A 16,292-nucleotide genomic window follows, 5' to 3' on the forward strand; every position below is an offset into this window, starting at 1 on the left:
GAAAAAATGCATATTTCAAATTTAAGAGTAATTTTTTAAAGCATTTAAAACAAATTCTAATGTATTCTAAATAATTAATTATAGAATTGTTCATTTTCTTTAATTTTAAAACACCATATTTTATTAGAATTACCATATAAATCGTTAAAATGAGTATTCTGATAACCACCCGAATTACTTCCAAAATATAAATAATACTTCATTTTAATTTGAATAAGATTGACTGCACAACTTTTATAATTAAATAGAGCACAAATTTAAATTTTGAGAGTGCTGCAAAAAATCTTACTACGCTCGGGGCTCTCTAAAGTTGTGGAACCCTTAGGCAATACCCTACTTTGCCAAATTCTTCAAGTGCCATCTAAATCACCCGTGACTGACAGTATACTTTCATTTCGTATCTCATCAGTCGCACCAGTGACTGACTTTATATTTTTCTCTGAAGCTACATCAGTCATTATTGACTGGCAATATAATTCTAAATCAGTTACACTAGTTTCTCCTGATATACATTTAAAAAAATTATATTCTCTTAGTAAATTTTAATCTGGAGTCGACAAAATACAGCACCTAATCACCTGCAGATTTATCGCAACTGTACATAGACTTTTTGGTTGATAGCATATGAAAGAATTCGAGTTTCGGCGAGCTATCTGGAAATGACGCCAAAATAGGCTTGGCTTCTAACGTGCTAATAATCCAGCATTTCATGGAACATGATATTTTTTCGCTTCCTCATTATATTTGTCTTTAAATCAGTGGGAGTGTTCCCCAAAGTTTCAGTTTCCCCAAAACTTTCTCGCATACTCTCTAATAAAGGTGTTATTTCAGAGAAGACATTGCATGACATTGGCGTACAATAGTTAAGAAATATTAACCTTTGGCGTGATTTATCATTTTTACTGAATCCATGGCGTGATCCTTGGCGATTAATTCCTGCCATATTGTCAATGGTTCTTCAAAATCGAATTAGCGTTTTAGATGCGTTTTTCATAATCAATTGAAATCAATGCATGACACAAAACAACACTTGAAGTTAAAAAAAAATCACCATATACCAAATTAGATGCATATAATTTGTAATTAGATACATATTAAAGTCATTCCATTTTTAAGTTATTCCATTTACATGTTTCCAAAAAACAGACCGACATCAATCTTTCGTTGGATTTGGGCCAAAATCTGATAGATGTCTACATAATAGAAATTAATACTGTATTTTAGAGATCTAGCTCTTTTTGTTTTGCTGTTATCGTGACAACTTGTGAACGGCCGGATAGACAGACTTTCCTGAACGGACTTAAATAAGAATAATATAAATTTGAAATATAATCCAAGAATCTATTGAAAGAAATAGATAGAAATCTATAAATCTTTTCTAAAAACAATATGCCAAATTTCATTCTTTGTTAGTAACCTTTGTCACAGTCTGATAGACATAATGCCAAACATATGTTTTTTCGAACTCGATGGATCCCGACTTTTCAGCCCCTCCCTAAAATCTAGAAGTCGAATTTTTTTCGATGATTACGATACTTTCTCTATATTTTGAATACGAGATGGCGAAAAAAGTAAAAACGCACTTTTTGTATCCATTGGGCCGACGAAACCCATGCTTCTTCCTACAGCTACGCCACCGATATGATAATTAAAACGACAAAAAGGATATTAAAATTTAAAACCATTTTATTTTTCGAGATTTAATAAACAAGCTTAAGATTCTAAAACATTTGTAAAATTATTTTTAAAAAATGCATTTAATAAAATGCATCTATTAATTATCTGTCAAAAATTAAAATCTTCAGTTTCTGATTCGTCGAACCATGCAGGTACGTTGATTAGACACATCAACAGGATGACCAACGGCAAAACAATATTCACTATTAAAGTATAGTCGTAAAACACCTTGATGCAAAATTCTTTGCTGCCAGGGTCGATGAAATTTGGTTCGCAGGTGACAGTAATAGCCACAGCTGAAACAAATCAATATATTAGAAGCAGTTCAGTTTGCAACAATTGATTGATCTAATGCGATGCAATTTTAAAAAATTTAAAATATTCTCTACTGTTTTAGTTATCTGTGGACTAGACGCCTTTGGCGACCACCGGTTATCAACTTCCCTTAAACACTTTATTCATAACTTCATAGCTATGATACTGTGAAATTGCCATGCATTAAAGATGTTACTTTAATTTGCTTACAAATGCTCATCTCATTGTGTATATATATCACTGACTCTCCGACCCGCCCAAAGGCACACGGATAATAAATACTAAATGATCGGACCGCCACAACAGCAACACTGGCGGGAATTGTGTTTGAGTCCTAAGGGTTATCACCGGCAACGGTACAACCCTTCCCGAAGGAAGTATATCCCGTCATTGATGGGAGGAACCAGATCCCCCACCTTTTTGCGTACCTTCCAGGGTGATGATATCCAACCACCATACCAGAAGCATCTCATCCTCATTTCGAGGTGCCCCCCCCAGGGGGTAGGCTCATTGTGTACACGCAAATCTCTAACGGAGACTAATCCATAAAATCTTGTCGCTATTAAAAATATAAATGTATGAAGCATCCATCTGATAAATATCGCAATATTGTAACTTTTTTTTTTGTCTATTTCATAAATTACACAGATATTAAGTAAAATCCCTCTTTATTTTCAACAACGGAAGTAGATCGCGCAATAAGATAACTATTAAATTTCAGATCAACAATATAATCCATTGAAAATCAATCAAAAATTATTTTTAAACAAAAGGCCGAAATTCAATGAAAATTCGCATGATTATTAAATTGGTATTATAAAAAAGGTATTTAAAAATTGAAAGGGTGTAAAATTTGTTTTAGAGCGATAATATTTTCGGAAGCTATCTTGGGAAATCTCCATGCACATTTTCTCATCCTCCAAAGTATATTTATGCTAAACGGTAGTCTAGATCAAAGGCCTGGCGTATATAATACAAATACAGACACTCATTCTTTATTATAAGTAAAGATATAACCAGCGTTGTTGAGAATTTAAAAATATTGTTCAAAAAAAGGTTTAAATAAAATTAATTTTGTATAAATTATTATTATTATACACATTTTTTTTTTTTTTTTTTTTTTACTATACCACGTCACTTCAGCGTTGATCAATCGTAATCGTTTGAAAATGAATGTTACGTCAATTCTCTTTTTCAGTTCTTTTAGACATTGTTTTAAACAAATAAAAAAAATTGCAAAAGATAAGAAACAAAAAGTTAAAAAAAATTGGTAAAGTAAAGCAGAGTTTTCAAAATCGTCTGCATTAAATCTTAAATAATAAAAACTGAAGAAAAAAAATTATTTTTAATTTTAAGATATATTATTTTTAATAAAATAAATTTTCTCGGAATTATCTGCAGGAAAATGGCAACATTTCAGTTAATTTTTAATTAATTGGACATTTAACTTGGCAATTGGAAAAGATGTCGGAACTCTTTCTTGTTTTAAAAATTATATTGGCTAAACTTGATCGAATTTGACCAATTTGCTTAGGAAAATTTGAAAATGCATAAATACATATATCTAATAAAAAAAAAGGCGTATATCTGCTTGTCTGCATGTCGGTGATATTTAGTCAAATCTATCGCACTTACAGCCATGAGATTTGGCATACAGTAGTCATAGTAGTGATCCTATGTACCTCGAATTTTAAAATTCAGTGTTTAAATTATTTTTATTTAATGATTGTGTTGTTTTCGATGATTTTTTTGGATGCATTTCCTCGTAGTATAAATCCTAATGGTTTTATATAACATTCTTTGCAGCATCAAAATGCCAAACGATTGTCGTTTTAAAGAAATTTGTTTGGAATTTCTGACTTAATTTATTGAATGTCAAGAAAGTTTTAAAAATTATTCACTTTTTCTGATAAACTTTTAAAAACTGCAATTTCTCTATTCGACGTTCTACTTCCATTACCTTTTTTCAAATTTTTTGAAGCGATTATTCGAACATCTCTCTATAATTTGAAACAATAACGATAAAAATATCTTCATAGATTGATTTTTAATTATTTTTCTGATGAGATGAATGACTGTTTTTGTCTCTGATCAAAATGTTTTTTTACTTCCCCGCATACAAATATAGAAAAAGTATTGCAATCGCCAAAAAATTCGAACTCGAGATTTTGACGAATCTCCACATTTTAGACCTTCCTAAATGTATGTTTCCAAATCTACATAATTATTTTAAGATTATATGTCAAGATTAAGGCTTTCTTATACTTACCAAATGCGTGAAAAAGAAAATAAGTTATGCTTAGTGCTGTCACGGGATGATGCAACTCAAGCCCATTCAGATGAGGTGCAAAGTAACGCCTCGACAGAGCGGCTGCTATTCTCATAATCATGATTAATATTCCAAAGAGCGCATTCACAAACGTGAGGACTGATAACCTTGGACACCCACGACAGAGGTTAAGATATTTCAAACCTAAAAAATTTGAATGTTAAATTTTAATTAAGTTTAAATATGAAATCTATGTTATAAATTGTTTTATTTAAGGGCTATTAAAAGAGCGATTTGCCAATTTGAGCCAACGGAATGCTTGAACTCAAGGTTCTTAAACGGACTTAATAGGTGAATAGAGTATTGTCATGGCAATGGGTCTACTTAATAAGGGATTGCGCTTATATGATTAAAGTAATTACTTAATATAGTAATTTGTTACTAACTAGTCGCCTTTGGCGACCAGCCGATTCTTCAATATTAATGCTCGCTAAAATGTTCAATTAATATTTTATGTAACTTGGTCTTATAATTGTTTTTTCAGCAAACTATTGATAGCTTCAAATTTTGATAGTCATATAATTCACTTATAGTATTATGTAGCAATAAGGTATTCTGTCCATTGTACACGCATCTCTCTTTCTATCAGTGCCAGTAAAATTTAATTTTAAATTAAAATGGAAAAGATGAAACTACAATTAATATAAAGACATTTTTTTTTACTGAATTCAAGCTTGTTTTTAAAAAAAGTATGAGAATTGAAGACAGTCGTTCGGCATTGAAGTCTTATGTGCTCTACAGAATAATTTTTATAATTTATAATATCTCAAAGAATTATTCAGCAAACATTCCACGGATTCGTCGTAAAATTCAGTTTTTATTTTTATTTTTAAAAGGATATAAATGCTGCCAATAATAAATTTTTTTTCGGTTTATAAATATACTTTAAAAAAATTATTAAGTTTAAATTTTAAACAGTTCTTTGATCCATCCTAAAGAATCATATTTTGCTAAATATTCTTGACACTCCAACTTTTAAATAAATAAATATTTCTATCTTCTGCGATCAAATCTGATCGATTTATTAAGTTTTGAATATTACAATATCAGAAAAATCCACATTTTCATAATCTAGGCCAATCACTCTTGAGAAATCCTGGGAGGTGATTAGCTTCTTAGAGACAGTCTATGAAGTGATCTAAAACCTCCCGCTTTTATAGAATAGTGATATTGAAATTTTCATAAATCGGTCAGCTTTAGTGATTGATTTTGTTGATTGGAGTACATCTCTTTCTATTTAAAATATTAGTGCCTCAAGAATATTTTGTTAAATATAACTAACAGAGCAGAGTATGAAAAAATTTAAAATTCGTAATTCATCAGATCATTTATCAAACCAAATTACATAAATTGTGGTTATTTATTTCATTTAGACCATTTTAACAGTTCTAAACAGTTTTTATGTCCATTACTAAAGACTTACAAATTAGCCGTTGGGTCTGGATTTGAAGGGATATTATGTATGTATTAAGATCTGATTTCTTTAATAAAACTGATTTATTGAATTAATAATATAGATATTGTGAACGATCATGAAAAACTTTGTCTTGCGTTTATTTTTTTTAGAAAATATATTTATTTTATTTCATAGAGCCATGTGCTGAAAACTACATTTTTTTAGTTTTAATTTGCAATAATAATTAACTTATATTTTCTTCAGAGCTTTTGTCAACTTGCTTGCATGGACGTTGATAAAAATTAATTTTTGCCATGCTCGTGCAGGTTAAATTTTATTTTTAATTTGCACGAAATAAATTGTTCAAAAATATAGTTAGAATATCTATTTAATAATCCATTTAAAATGTAAGTTTAATTTGTAGGTAAAAAATATTGATATAATTAAAAAGATAATTTTTTAAACTTCAATTTGATGTAAAAATCATTTTTGTGTGATAATATTTTAGGAAGTTATCGCGAAAAAACGTAGAAATTTCGCTTCATATTTAATTGAAATTCTAATTAAAAATTTAAAAAAATTGTTCCGAAGTGCGCATTCTCAACCTCCAAGGTATACATGTACCAAATTTGGTAGCTGTTGGTCAAATGGCCTGACCTGTAGTGCGTCACACACACACACACACACACACACACACACTGAGCTTTATTATAAGTATAGATATATCAGGAGATATATTATTCCGATATATTATCACTAATATATCGGAAAAATAAAGGAAAAAAGAAAAAGAAAGGCGTTACATGAATGTTTTTCAAGTTGATGTGAAAAAGTGTCGAAGTGGAAGTGGATGTCACATTCATGAATCAAGTCAATGTGGTAAAGCTATGATGATAACTTAGTTATTAAGAAGATGAGATTTTAAAAAAACGATTAATGTCCAGTGTTCTGGTTTATTTATAAAGAAACAAAACACAATTTTGCAATTCGTAATTCAAAACGAAATTTCTTTTACTTTTTCATATGCAAAGAAAAAACACTGCAGAAAAACTTGAATCACGAGATTTTGATGATTGTTTATCTTTGAGACTTCACCAAATACAAAATAACTAATGTTGATTTCTCGTGTAGAAAGAGAAATATTTGCATAGAAATTCTATTTGACTTGCATTCTAAAATATTATGAAAATAAAATATCACTTGTTGCCAATAGGATTCTTTATAAATATGCTATTAAATCAATTTAATATATACAAGGCAACAGAGTGCTGATGAAAAAAGAATAAATAGATATTTTTCACTTGTGACTACAAACCCCTTTTTTTTGTTTCACTTGAAGTATTGAAAATGTCATATCTTATTTTGCTACGTTGATTTAAAATTTTGAAGTAGAAAAGTAGTTTCCGTTTAAAACGGTGTTTTGTTTGTTTTGATGAACTAAAGTCAGTAAGAGTTGTTTCTTAACTCTGAAGCTATACTAGAAATGATTTTATAGCATTTTTTCCTTGATTTATCCAAGATAAAAAAAAATCAAAAAATATTTAAATTATTTTTTAAAAAATCAAGTATTTAAAGATTAATTTGTACCTATATGATTAAGAGAAACATTTATAGAGTATTTTCCGGCTCTTCAACAAATGTCACATTTTTCAACATTGGAAATTTCTCTTTAGAACTTTTTGCTTCTAGAACTTATTAGAAGCAAAAAGATATTGCCTATTTGTTTTCATTATAATAAAATAAATAAAATTTTGAACAAAACTGTTTTCTAGAAAAAAAATTGGGATTACAATAAAAAAAATTGGGAGTTGAATTAGGGATTAATAAAATCACACTTACCCATATAACCTGCTGAATATGGTATGGCTAATAAAGCCACTTGGAACAATGGAAAATAAACTGAAAAATAATTTGATAGTTAAATAATCGATATAATGAAGAATTAAATTGCATCACGCGTTTTTTTATCGCACTCGAAATATAAATCTAATATAAAACAGATAATACATGTATCCAACTATTTGTCACAATACTACTTCGAAATGATGAGCTACAACCTAAAGAAATTTGTGCATTCCATTTTAGATGTCAATTTCTCAATCAGCTTTGAAAATTATTTTACGAAATATTTATTTAAATAACGAAAGTTAAGTCAAACTTCGGTGCTTTTGTTCAGTTTTTCCATCAATAATCCCTAAAATAATTATCAAATAAAAATTATTTATATAGCAAATGATTATTTTTCTGATAATATTTAATTGCCGAAACAATATTTTTTAATTTTAATGACTTTTTTTAAATTGTCCTAAGTACAATTTGTAGCAATGCCTTTTATTGTAATTAAATTCAAACCGATTGCCTCATTGAGTTTTTTCAACCACGTATTTTTGTCACTATTAAAATTAAAAATATTTTTTTTTGACATTACAAGAAAATGCAGTATTTTTTTTTTTTCATTATTCTTTCACTTATTTTCTAATGTACGCACCTTTTAATCTGCAAGCAGAACAATCGAATGGCATCGATTGTTCCACCTATATGACGTTTAATATAATTTTCACTTTTTAAATGATTCTAACAAATATATAAGGTCATTTAAGGTTAACAAATCTGTTTTTAATGGAAAAAGAGGACGTAGGAAAAAATTGAAGAAACAATAGGCGATATTTTCAGGCCATGCACACGAATACCAAAAACAAAAGAATGGAATTGTATATTATGATATTAAAAATTATGATATGAAATAATTTTTATTATTGCTGTATCTATGGAGAGGAGAAACAAATTAATGCAAAGATCGCTAGACTTTGTCAAGTAATTCAAACTATGGTGGCAGAAAGAAGACGTTTAATATAATTTTCACTTTTTAAATGATTCTAACAAATATATAAGGTCATTTAAGGTTAACAAATCTGTTTTTAATGGAAAAAGAGGACGTAGGAAAAAATTGAAGAAACAATAGGCGATATTTTCAGGCCATGCACACGAATACCAAAAACAAAAGAATGGAATTGTATATTATGATATTAAAAATTATGATATGAAATAATTTTTATTATTGCTGTATCTATGGAGAGGAGAAACAAATTAATGCAAAGATCGCTAGACTTTGTCAAGTAATTCAAACTATGGTGGCAGAAAGAAGACGTTTAATATAATTTTCACTTTTTAAATGATTCTAACAAATATATAAGGTCATTTAAGGTTAACAAATCTGTTTTTAATGGAAAAAGAGGACGTAGGAAAAAATTGAAGAAACAATAGGCGATATTTTCAGGCCATGCACACGAATACCAAAAACAAAAGAATGGAATTGTATATTATGATATTAAAAATTATGATATGAAATAATTTTTATTATTGCTGTATCTATGGAGAGGAGAAACAAATTAATGCAAAGATCGCTAGACTTTGTCAAGTAATTCAAACTATGGTGGCAGAAAGAAGAGAGGAGCTTATCTACTGGCTGACTGGCCAAACGAAATCAAGTAAAAGAGGGCAAGCGAAAATTAGTAAAAGATGCTTGAGCAAAAACTTTAAATTGTTTAATGTGTATAAGAACTTAGATTTCAGAACTTAAAATCCAATTAGCAAGTTTTACTATAAATATATATCCTTGTGGTTATGTCTATACGCACAACATTTTTGTAAACAACTGGACAGAATCCGGCCAAATTTTGCCAGCTTTATTTAAAATCAAGATTATAAATTTTTGGAAGAGCAAAAAAAATTTTAATAGCCATTTAATTCCCAGTTAATCATAATTTTATCGTTTTTACACTGTCTTTTTGGAACAAATATCTTACAAGAAGTATTTTAATATGATATTAAAATTCAAAATTTTACCGTTTTAATGATGTCAATTGCATTTCTGTGCAATTCCTTCATCTTTTATTCACTTTGAGAAAAATTAATAAATACTTGAACAGATGCAGACGATGTTGAAATACTAAAATTTATACACAACTGCTAGAAAACAATGAAAATTTGAATTGTTCTACCTTTAGACTTCACTAATTCTGTTTTATTTTTTAAACATTTTTGTAAACTTTTTTTTATATATTTCAAAAGACAATTTGCAATAGCTGTAACAATATTTTTTGTTATTGAAGAACTAAAGAGAAGAATACAAATACAAGTGAAAAATGTGGCTAGAACAAACAAGTAGAATTTTGGAAGAACATTAAAAGTTTAAAAGCAAACTATCAATAATTTATACCAGGAACAGTTAATGATTTAGTTCATTCTTACTGAGAAAACTGATTCTATATGGGGAATTTTAAACTATCGTCTGCTACCCTTGATATTCTTATTTTAACTTTTCTCATAAATCATGACTAGTAAAAATAAAATCCATGGAAAAAAGTGAAAAGCATCATCATTTTAAATGAAAATGAACCATGAGTTTAGTATATATCTAACTATAAATTCCGAAACTATACTTTCTCGATATCCAGTTAACATCACTAACGACCTTTCAGAGAAAAACTTAATTTCAGAAGAAATTTTTTAAATTCCTTCATTGTCAGAAAGTTATTTTTGACGCCATTCTTCACGATGGCATTAATTTCACATAAAATAAATTTGGCAATAAAACAGAAAAATTGTGACCAATAACTTTCAGATAAATTTAATAGAAAAAAAACTTTAAAAAATCTGTTGATGACATTCTAGAACTAAGAAATTATAATCGCTAAAGTCTTACGATAACTAATAAACCTTTTATAACAGATGTAAAGATGCTTATTAATTTTTAAATACTTACCAGAATTTCTAATTTGTCTTGTGAGAGGTATTAAAAAACTTTCCCACCGAGCTCCTTCTCGACGCCAATATCCAAGCCAATTTTGCTCATTTGGATTTTCATTACGGACAGTTTCTGAGCATGGCACTTGACAAACACTAATCACAGAATCTTCTGCTGAATTCGAAAAATAAACTGTCCTGGTCGATGGACCTTCCAGAGGATCTGTAAAAGCATTCTCTGTTGAAGGTCGTTCCAGGGGATTCGAGGAAGAATCACTCCTGGTCAAAAGTCTGTCCAAAGAATTCGAAGGATAAGCACTCGCGGTTGAACATTCTGCAGGGGAATCCAGAGGAGAAGCACTCCCGGTCGAAGATGATTTCAAAGATGATGTTTTCCTGTTTAAAAGACTCTTTTGTCTTTTCGATGACAACTTTCTATTCCTAATCAAATCTCCAGCTGATATATCTTCCAATGAGCGCAAAGACGCTCTATCCATATCCAAAACATAATTTTCGTCGCTGGAGTTTAAAAGTGTATTAGTAAAATCATCAGCTTCATCTTCAGAAAAGTCAGTTTGTGTTTGTGCTGTAGACATACTAATGTGCTGTAGACGTTGTGCTGTACTAGCTGCAAAGTACATACAAAAGCAGCATGAGCAAAGTACATACAAAAGCGGTATGGGCAAAGAACGTACAAAAGCGGTATGGGCAAAGAACGTACAAAAGCGGTATGGGCAAAGAACGTACAAAAGCGGTATGGGCAAAGAACGTACAAAAGCGGTATGGGCAAAGAACGTACAAAAGCGGTATGGGCAAAGAACGTACAAAAGCGGTATGGGCAAAGAACGTACAAAAGCGGTATGGGCAAAGAACGTACAAAAGCGGTATGGGCAAAGAACGTACAAAAGCGGTATGGGCAAAGAACGTACAAAAGCGGTATGGGCAAAGAACGTACAAAAGCGGTATGGGCAAAGAACGTACAAAAGCGGTATGGGCAAAGAACGTACAAAAGCGGTATGGGCAAAGAACATACAAAAGCGGTATGGGCAAAGAACGTACAAAAGCGGTATGGGCAAAGAACGTACAAAAGCGGTATGGGCAAAGAACGTACAAAAGCGGTATGGGCAAAGAACATACAAAAGCGGTATGGGCAAAGAACGTACAAAAGCGGTATGGGCAAAGAACATACAAAAGCGGTATGGGCAAAGAACATACAAAAGCGGTATGGGCAAAGAACGTACAAAAGCAGTATGGGCAAAGTACATACAAAAGCAGTGTGGGCAAAGAGCATACAAAAGCAGTATGAGCAAAGAATATACAAAAGCAGTATGAGCAAAGAATATACAAAAGCAGTATGAGCAAAGAATATACAAAAGCAGTATGAGCAAAGAATATACAAAAGTAGCCATAAAATCAGACTTTATTTAACTTAGTTGCATTGAAATAATTAGATTTTGTAAATCGCCTAAAATAGTTTTTAACTACAACAAAATAAGTTTGTGCGAGTCGCAAACAAAGCCATTTGATTTCTTATAAAAATTTCTATTTCCCAAGAGTTTATTTAAAAAAATACTTTATTTTATTTTCCATCTTTTTTTTTTATCTTTCCTTTTATATTACGGTTTTTTATTTTTCCTTTTTTTTATTTTGTCTTTCTTTTATATTATCGTTTTTTATTTTTATCTTTCCTTTTTTTTATTATATCTATCTTTAATTTTTTTTTTCTTCGTCTTTTATCCTTATTGTCCCCCAAGGAAGTTTTGCTTGCAATCTTCATTTTCACAATTAATAAACATTAATTATTTGTCTCTACCTCTAATTCTTACAATATTTATTAGAGGAAGTCATCAACAATTGCATTATTTTAAGCATGAATTCCCCTTCAATTTTTGATTTGAAATTAAAATCTCATCGGATCGCATAATATTTCAACCAGTTAATAGCAAACGAAGAAAGCATTGGACGATTCAAAAAAAAAAAAAAAAAATTGTTCAATATTTTTATAGCTTTAACGTTTTTTTACCACGCATTTTGGAATGGCGAAGTTTCACTTAAATTTTAATTTTAATTTATAGATAAACTAGCCACCTTTGGCGACCAGCCGGTTCGCCAATCTTAATGTTGGTTAAAATTTTAATAATTAAATATTTTATGCAATATCTACTTTAATAGCTTCTTCATCAAAATATTTTAAAACTTCAAATTTTGATTATCATATAATTTATTCATAATATTATAAAGGCCTTCAGTCATAACGTAATATGTATCTCTCTCATTTTCTGTTAGCACCCGTAGAATTTATGCTTTAAATTAAAGTGGAAAGAATTTATCTTCAATTAATATAATAATATTTTTTACTGAAACAAAGCATTTTTTTCATAATCTGATTACTGAAAATAGAGTCACTCAGCATTTAAACTTTATGCGCACTAAAGAATATCTTTTTAAATGTATGTAATATCTCAAGAGTTGGTCAACAAAATTTTCTTAGATTCATTATGAGCAGATCGATTCATTAACAATGTTTAAATTTAAATGCATCAAACACTAAGAAAATAAAACGAATCGTTTAAAATAAACGGTTGAAAACAGGTTTTAAAAAAACTACTTAAAAAACGATGTACTTAAAACTATAAGCATATACAAAAAATATATAACTAATATAAATACAATTTACTTACAAAAGCATCCAACTAACCTAAAAATAATTTAAATCATCCATTGATAACGTTGTCATGGCAACAATCAGAACAGAATGCGCATGCGTGAATTTTTTTCGCCGGTTACGTAACGCAAATACGTGATTTTTTCTACGCCAGTTGGGGGTAACGCTATGCGGATTAGAAATTTTTAATTTCCTTTATTCTGTTTTATTTTAATTCAAAAGTACTTCAGAATGAATCTGAAAGATTGATTCATTAACAATGTTTAATTTTAAATGCATCAAACATTAAGAAAATAAACAGAACCGATTCAAATAATCCGCTGAAAAATTTTAACCCTAGCCTCATTACTGTTGGGAGAAAAAAAAACTGAAGCCTTTCTCGTTTGGCGCTGGGGATAATGGAAGATTTTTTTGGCGGAAAAGTTGGCGGTGGGGAAAATGGAAGATTTTTTTGGCGGGAAAGTTAGTTTTTAATTAATAATTAAAATTCTAATTAAAAATTCGAAAAAAGAAACCCCAGGTGCACATTCCCAACTTCCAAGGTATACATGTACCAAATTTGGTAGCTGTATGTCAAACGGTCTGACCTGTAGAGCGCCAACACACACACACACACACATTGAGCTTTATTATAAGTACTAGCCGCCTTTGGCGACCAGCCGGTTCGCCAATCTTAATGTTCGTTAAAATTTTAATAATTAAATATTTTAGGCAATTCCAACTTTAATAGATTCTTCAGCAAAATATTTTAAAACTTCAAATTTTGATAGTCATATAATTCACTCATAATATTATAAAGGCCTTCAGTCATAACGTGATATGTATCTCTCTCATTTTCTGTTACCCCTCGTAGAATTTAGGCTTTAAATTAAAGTGTAAATGATTAATCTGCAATTAATATAATAATATTTTTTACTGAAACAAAGCATTTTTTTTTAATAATATGATTACTGATAATAGAGTCACTGAGAGTTTAAACTTTATGGGCACTAAAGAATATCTTTCTTAATTTATGTAATATCTCAAGAATTTGTCAACAAAATTTTCTCAGATTCATCATGAACAGATCGATTAAGGAACAATGTTTCATTTTAAATGCATCAAACACTAAAAAAATAAAATGCATCGTTTAAAATAATCGGTCTAAAACAGGTTTTTAAAAACTACTTAAAAAACGATATACTTAAAACTATAAGCATATACAAAAAAATATATAACTAACATAAATACAATTTACTTACAAAAGCATGCAACTAACCTAAAAATAATTTAAATCATCCGTTGAAAGTGGTTGTCATGACAACAATCAGAACAATGCGCATGCGTGAATTTTCTTCGCCAGTTAGGTAACGCAAATGCGTGAATTTTTCTACACCAGTTGGGGTAACGCTATGCAGATTATACATTTTTAATTTCCTTTATTCTGTGTTATTTTAATTCAAAAGTACTTCAGAATGAATCTGAAACATGGATTAATTAACAATGTTTAATTTTAAATGCATAAAATATTAAGAAAATAAACAGAATCGTTTAAAATAATCCGCCGAAAAATATTAACCCTAGCCTCATTACTGTTGGCAGAAAAAAGAAACTGAAGCCTTACTCATTTGGCGGTGGGGAAAAGGGACGATTTTTTTGGCGGGAAAGTTAGTTTTTAATTAATAATTAAAATTTCAAAAAAAGGGACCCCAGGTGCACATTCCCGACCTCTAAGGTATACATGTACCAAATTTGATAGCTGTATGTCAAATGACCTGGCCTGTAGAGCGCCAACACACACACACACACACACACACATTGAGCTTTATTATAAGTATAGATAGATAAAATTTTTAAAATTTAGAACCCGAGATTTCTTTTAAATTGACTAGGTAGCAAAAGTCTTCATTGAAGGTCACATGAAAATGACTAGTATATATGCGTTCACCTATATTTATTCTTGTGAATACATTTCTGCTGTACAGAGAAAAATTCATTAATCATTTGATGGATTCCCCAAAACGATTCGTATTTCTCAGACATACTATTCAAAACATACGATTAATTCTAAAACAATTGAACTAAAGATATGTTTATTGCAGCAATAATTCGTTAATTTGACGAATGTTAAAATACATTGTTTCTATTATTTTCAATACAATCAAACTATATAAATAAAACTGAAACCACAATTTTTTGTTACTTACCATGATACAATTTACTGATAAGATTTTGAAAATTTTCTTTCAAGTACTATAAAAATTTTTACGTATTTAAGTAGATTTCAGGACAAATAATTCTTATTAATTAAAAATTACGTTCCTTTTGCTCATGCGTAATAAATAACAGGGCAGGCTCAATATAAATTTGGTTGAGAAAAAATACGGTCAGCTGTAATTTCCGATACTTCCTAAAAGATTTTATATATAATAAAATTTAATAAGTTAAATTTCTTGTTGAAAAAAGTTATTTTTTAGTAAAAATTTGGAAATTTTTTCACATTTATTATTTCAATCATTTTTTAAAATATTTGTACAAAATGAGAGTTGGGAACAAAAATAGGGCCACTCAGATTTTTATTTACAATATTCTAGATTTATTTTTACTTGAATCTGTTATATGGTAAAAATATTTTTTTAAATAATTTTAGTTTATTAGAATTCAATTATAAAAAGCAAACGATTTTATTAAAAAATAATTTCATTAACATAAACTACGTTGTTTATTTTCACCATGTGTTTTAATAGTAAAATTTGTTATTGTTTTGATAAAAAATATTCCTTGTTCTTCATTTTTATATTGTGTTATTTCTTTTCTCTTATTTTTACAATAAATACTTATTTATTAATGTCACTTCAGTTTTCGGTTAAAAGCATTTTTTAATATAATCTTAGTTTGTTTGTTTTTTCAATTATAGGAAAAGGAAAAAAATTATGAGAAGAGCGAAGTATTGTCTTCCAGAGAAATTGCGAAATGATTAAGATGCTGAAAAAGTGTCGTGAATAACTACTTGAAAGACCCTGATCACTATGCTGTATATAAACGATCCAGTAGAAAACCATTTATCTAATCGATCAAAAAGAGCCATAATTAATTGAGCCCTTTCTCAACAATAATCTTATACTTAAATTAAAAATGAATTACAACTGTCTTGTTCGAGTAGAATTGTGGGTAACTTAAAAAAA

General features: G+C 29.3%; 1 protein-coding gene across 3 annotated transcripts in view; it reads right to left on the reverse strand.

Moving 5' to 3' along the window:
- Positions 1-1,699: 1,699 nt before the first annotated feature.
- Positions 1,700-16,292, reverse strand: part of LOC129957381 (uncharacterized) — a 28,754-nt gene continuing 14,161 nt past the window's right edge. For all 3 annotated transcript variants that reach the window (XM_056069675.1, XM_056069674.1, XM_056069673.1), the window contains 4 exons: positions 10,483-11,091; positions 7,557-7,616; positions 4,262-4,465; positions 1,700-1,973 (listed from right to left, as the gene is read on the reverse strand). In XM_056069675.1, coding sequence (XP_055925650.1) covers positions 1,786-1,973; positions 4,262-4,465; positions 7,557-7,616; positions 10,483-11,059 — 1,029 coding nt within the window. In that variant the 5' untranslated portion in view covers positions 11,060-11,091 and the 3' untranslated portion in view covers positions 1,700-1,785. The remainder of the gene's footprint in view (positions 1,974-4,261; positions 4,466-7,556; positions 7,617-10,482; positions 11,092-16,292) is intronic.

The sequence above is a fragment of the Argiope bruennichi genome, chromosome 11 (assembly GCF_947563725.1).
Source record: "Argiope bruennichi chromosome 11, qqArgBrue1.1, whole genome shotgun sequence".
NCBI classification, from domain to species: domain Eukaryota; kingdom Metazoa; phylum Arthropoda; class Arachnida; order Araneae; family Araneidae; genus Argiope; species Argiope bruennichi.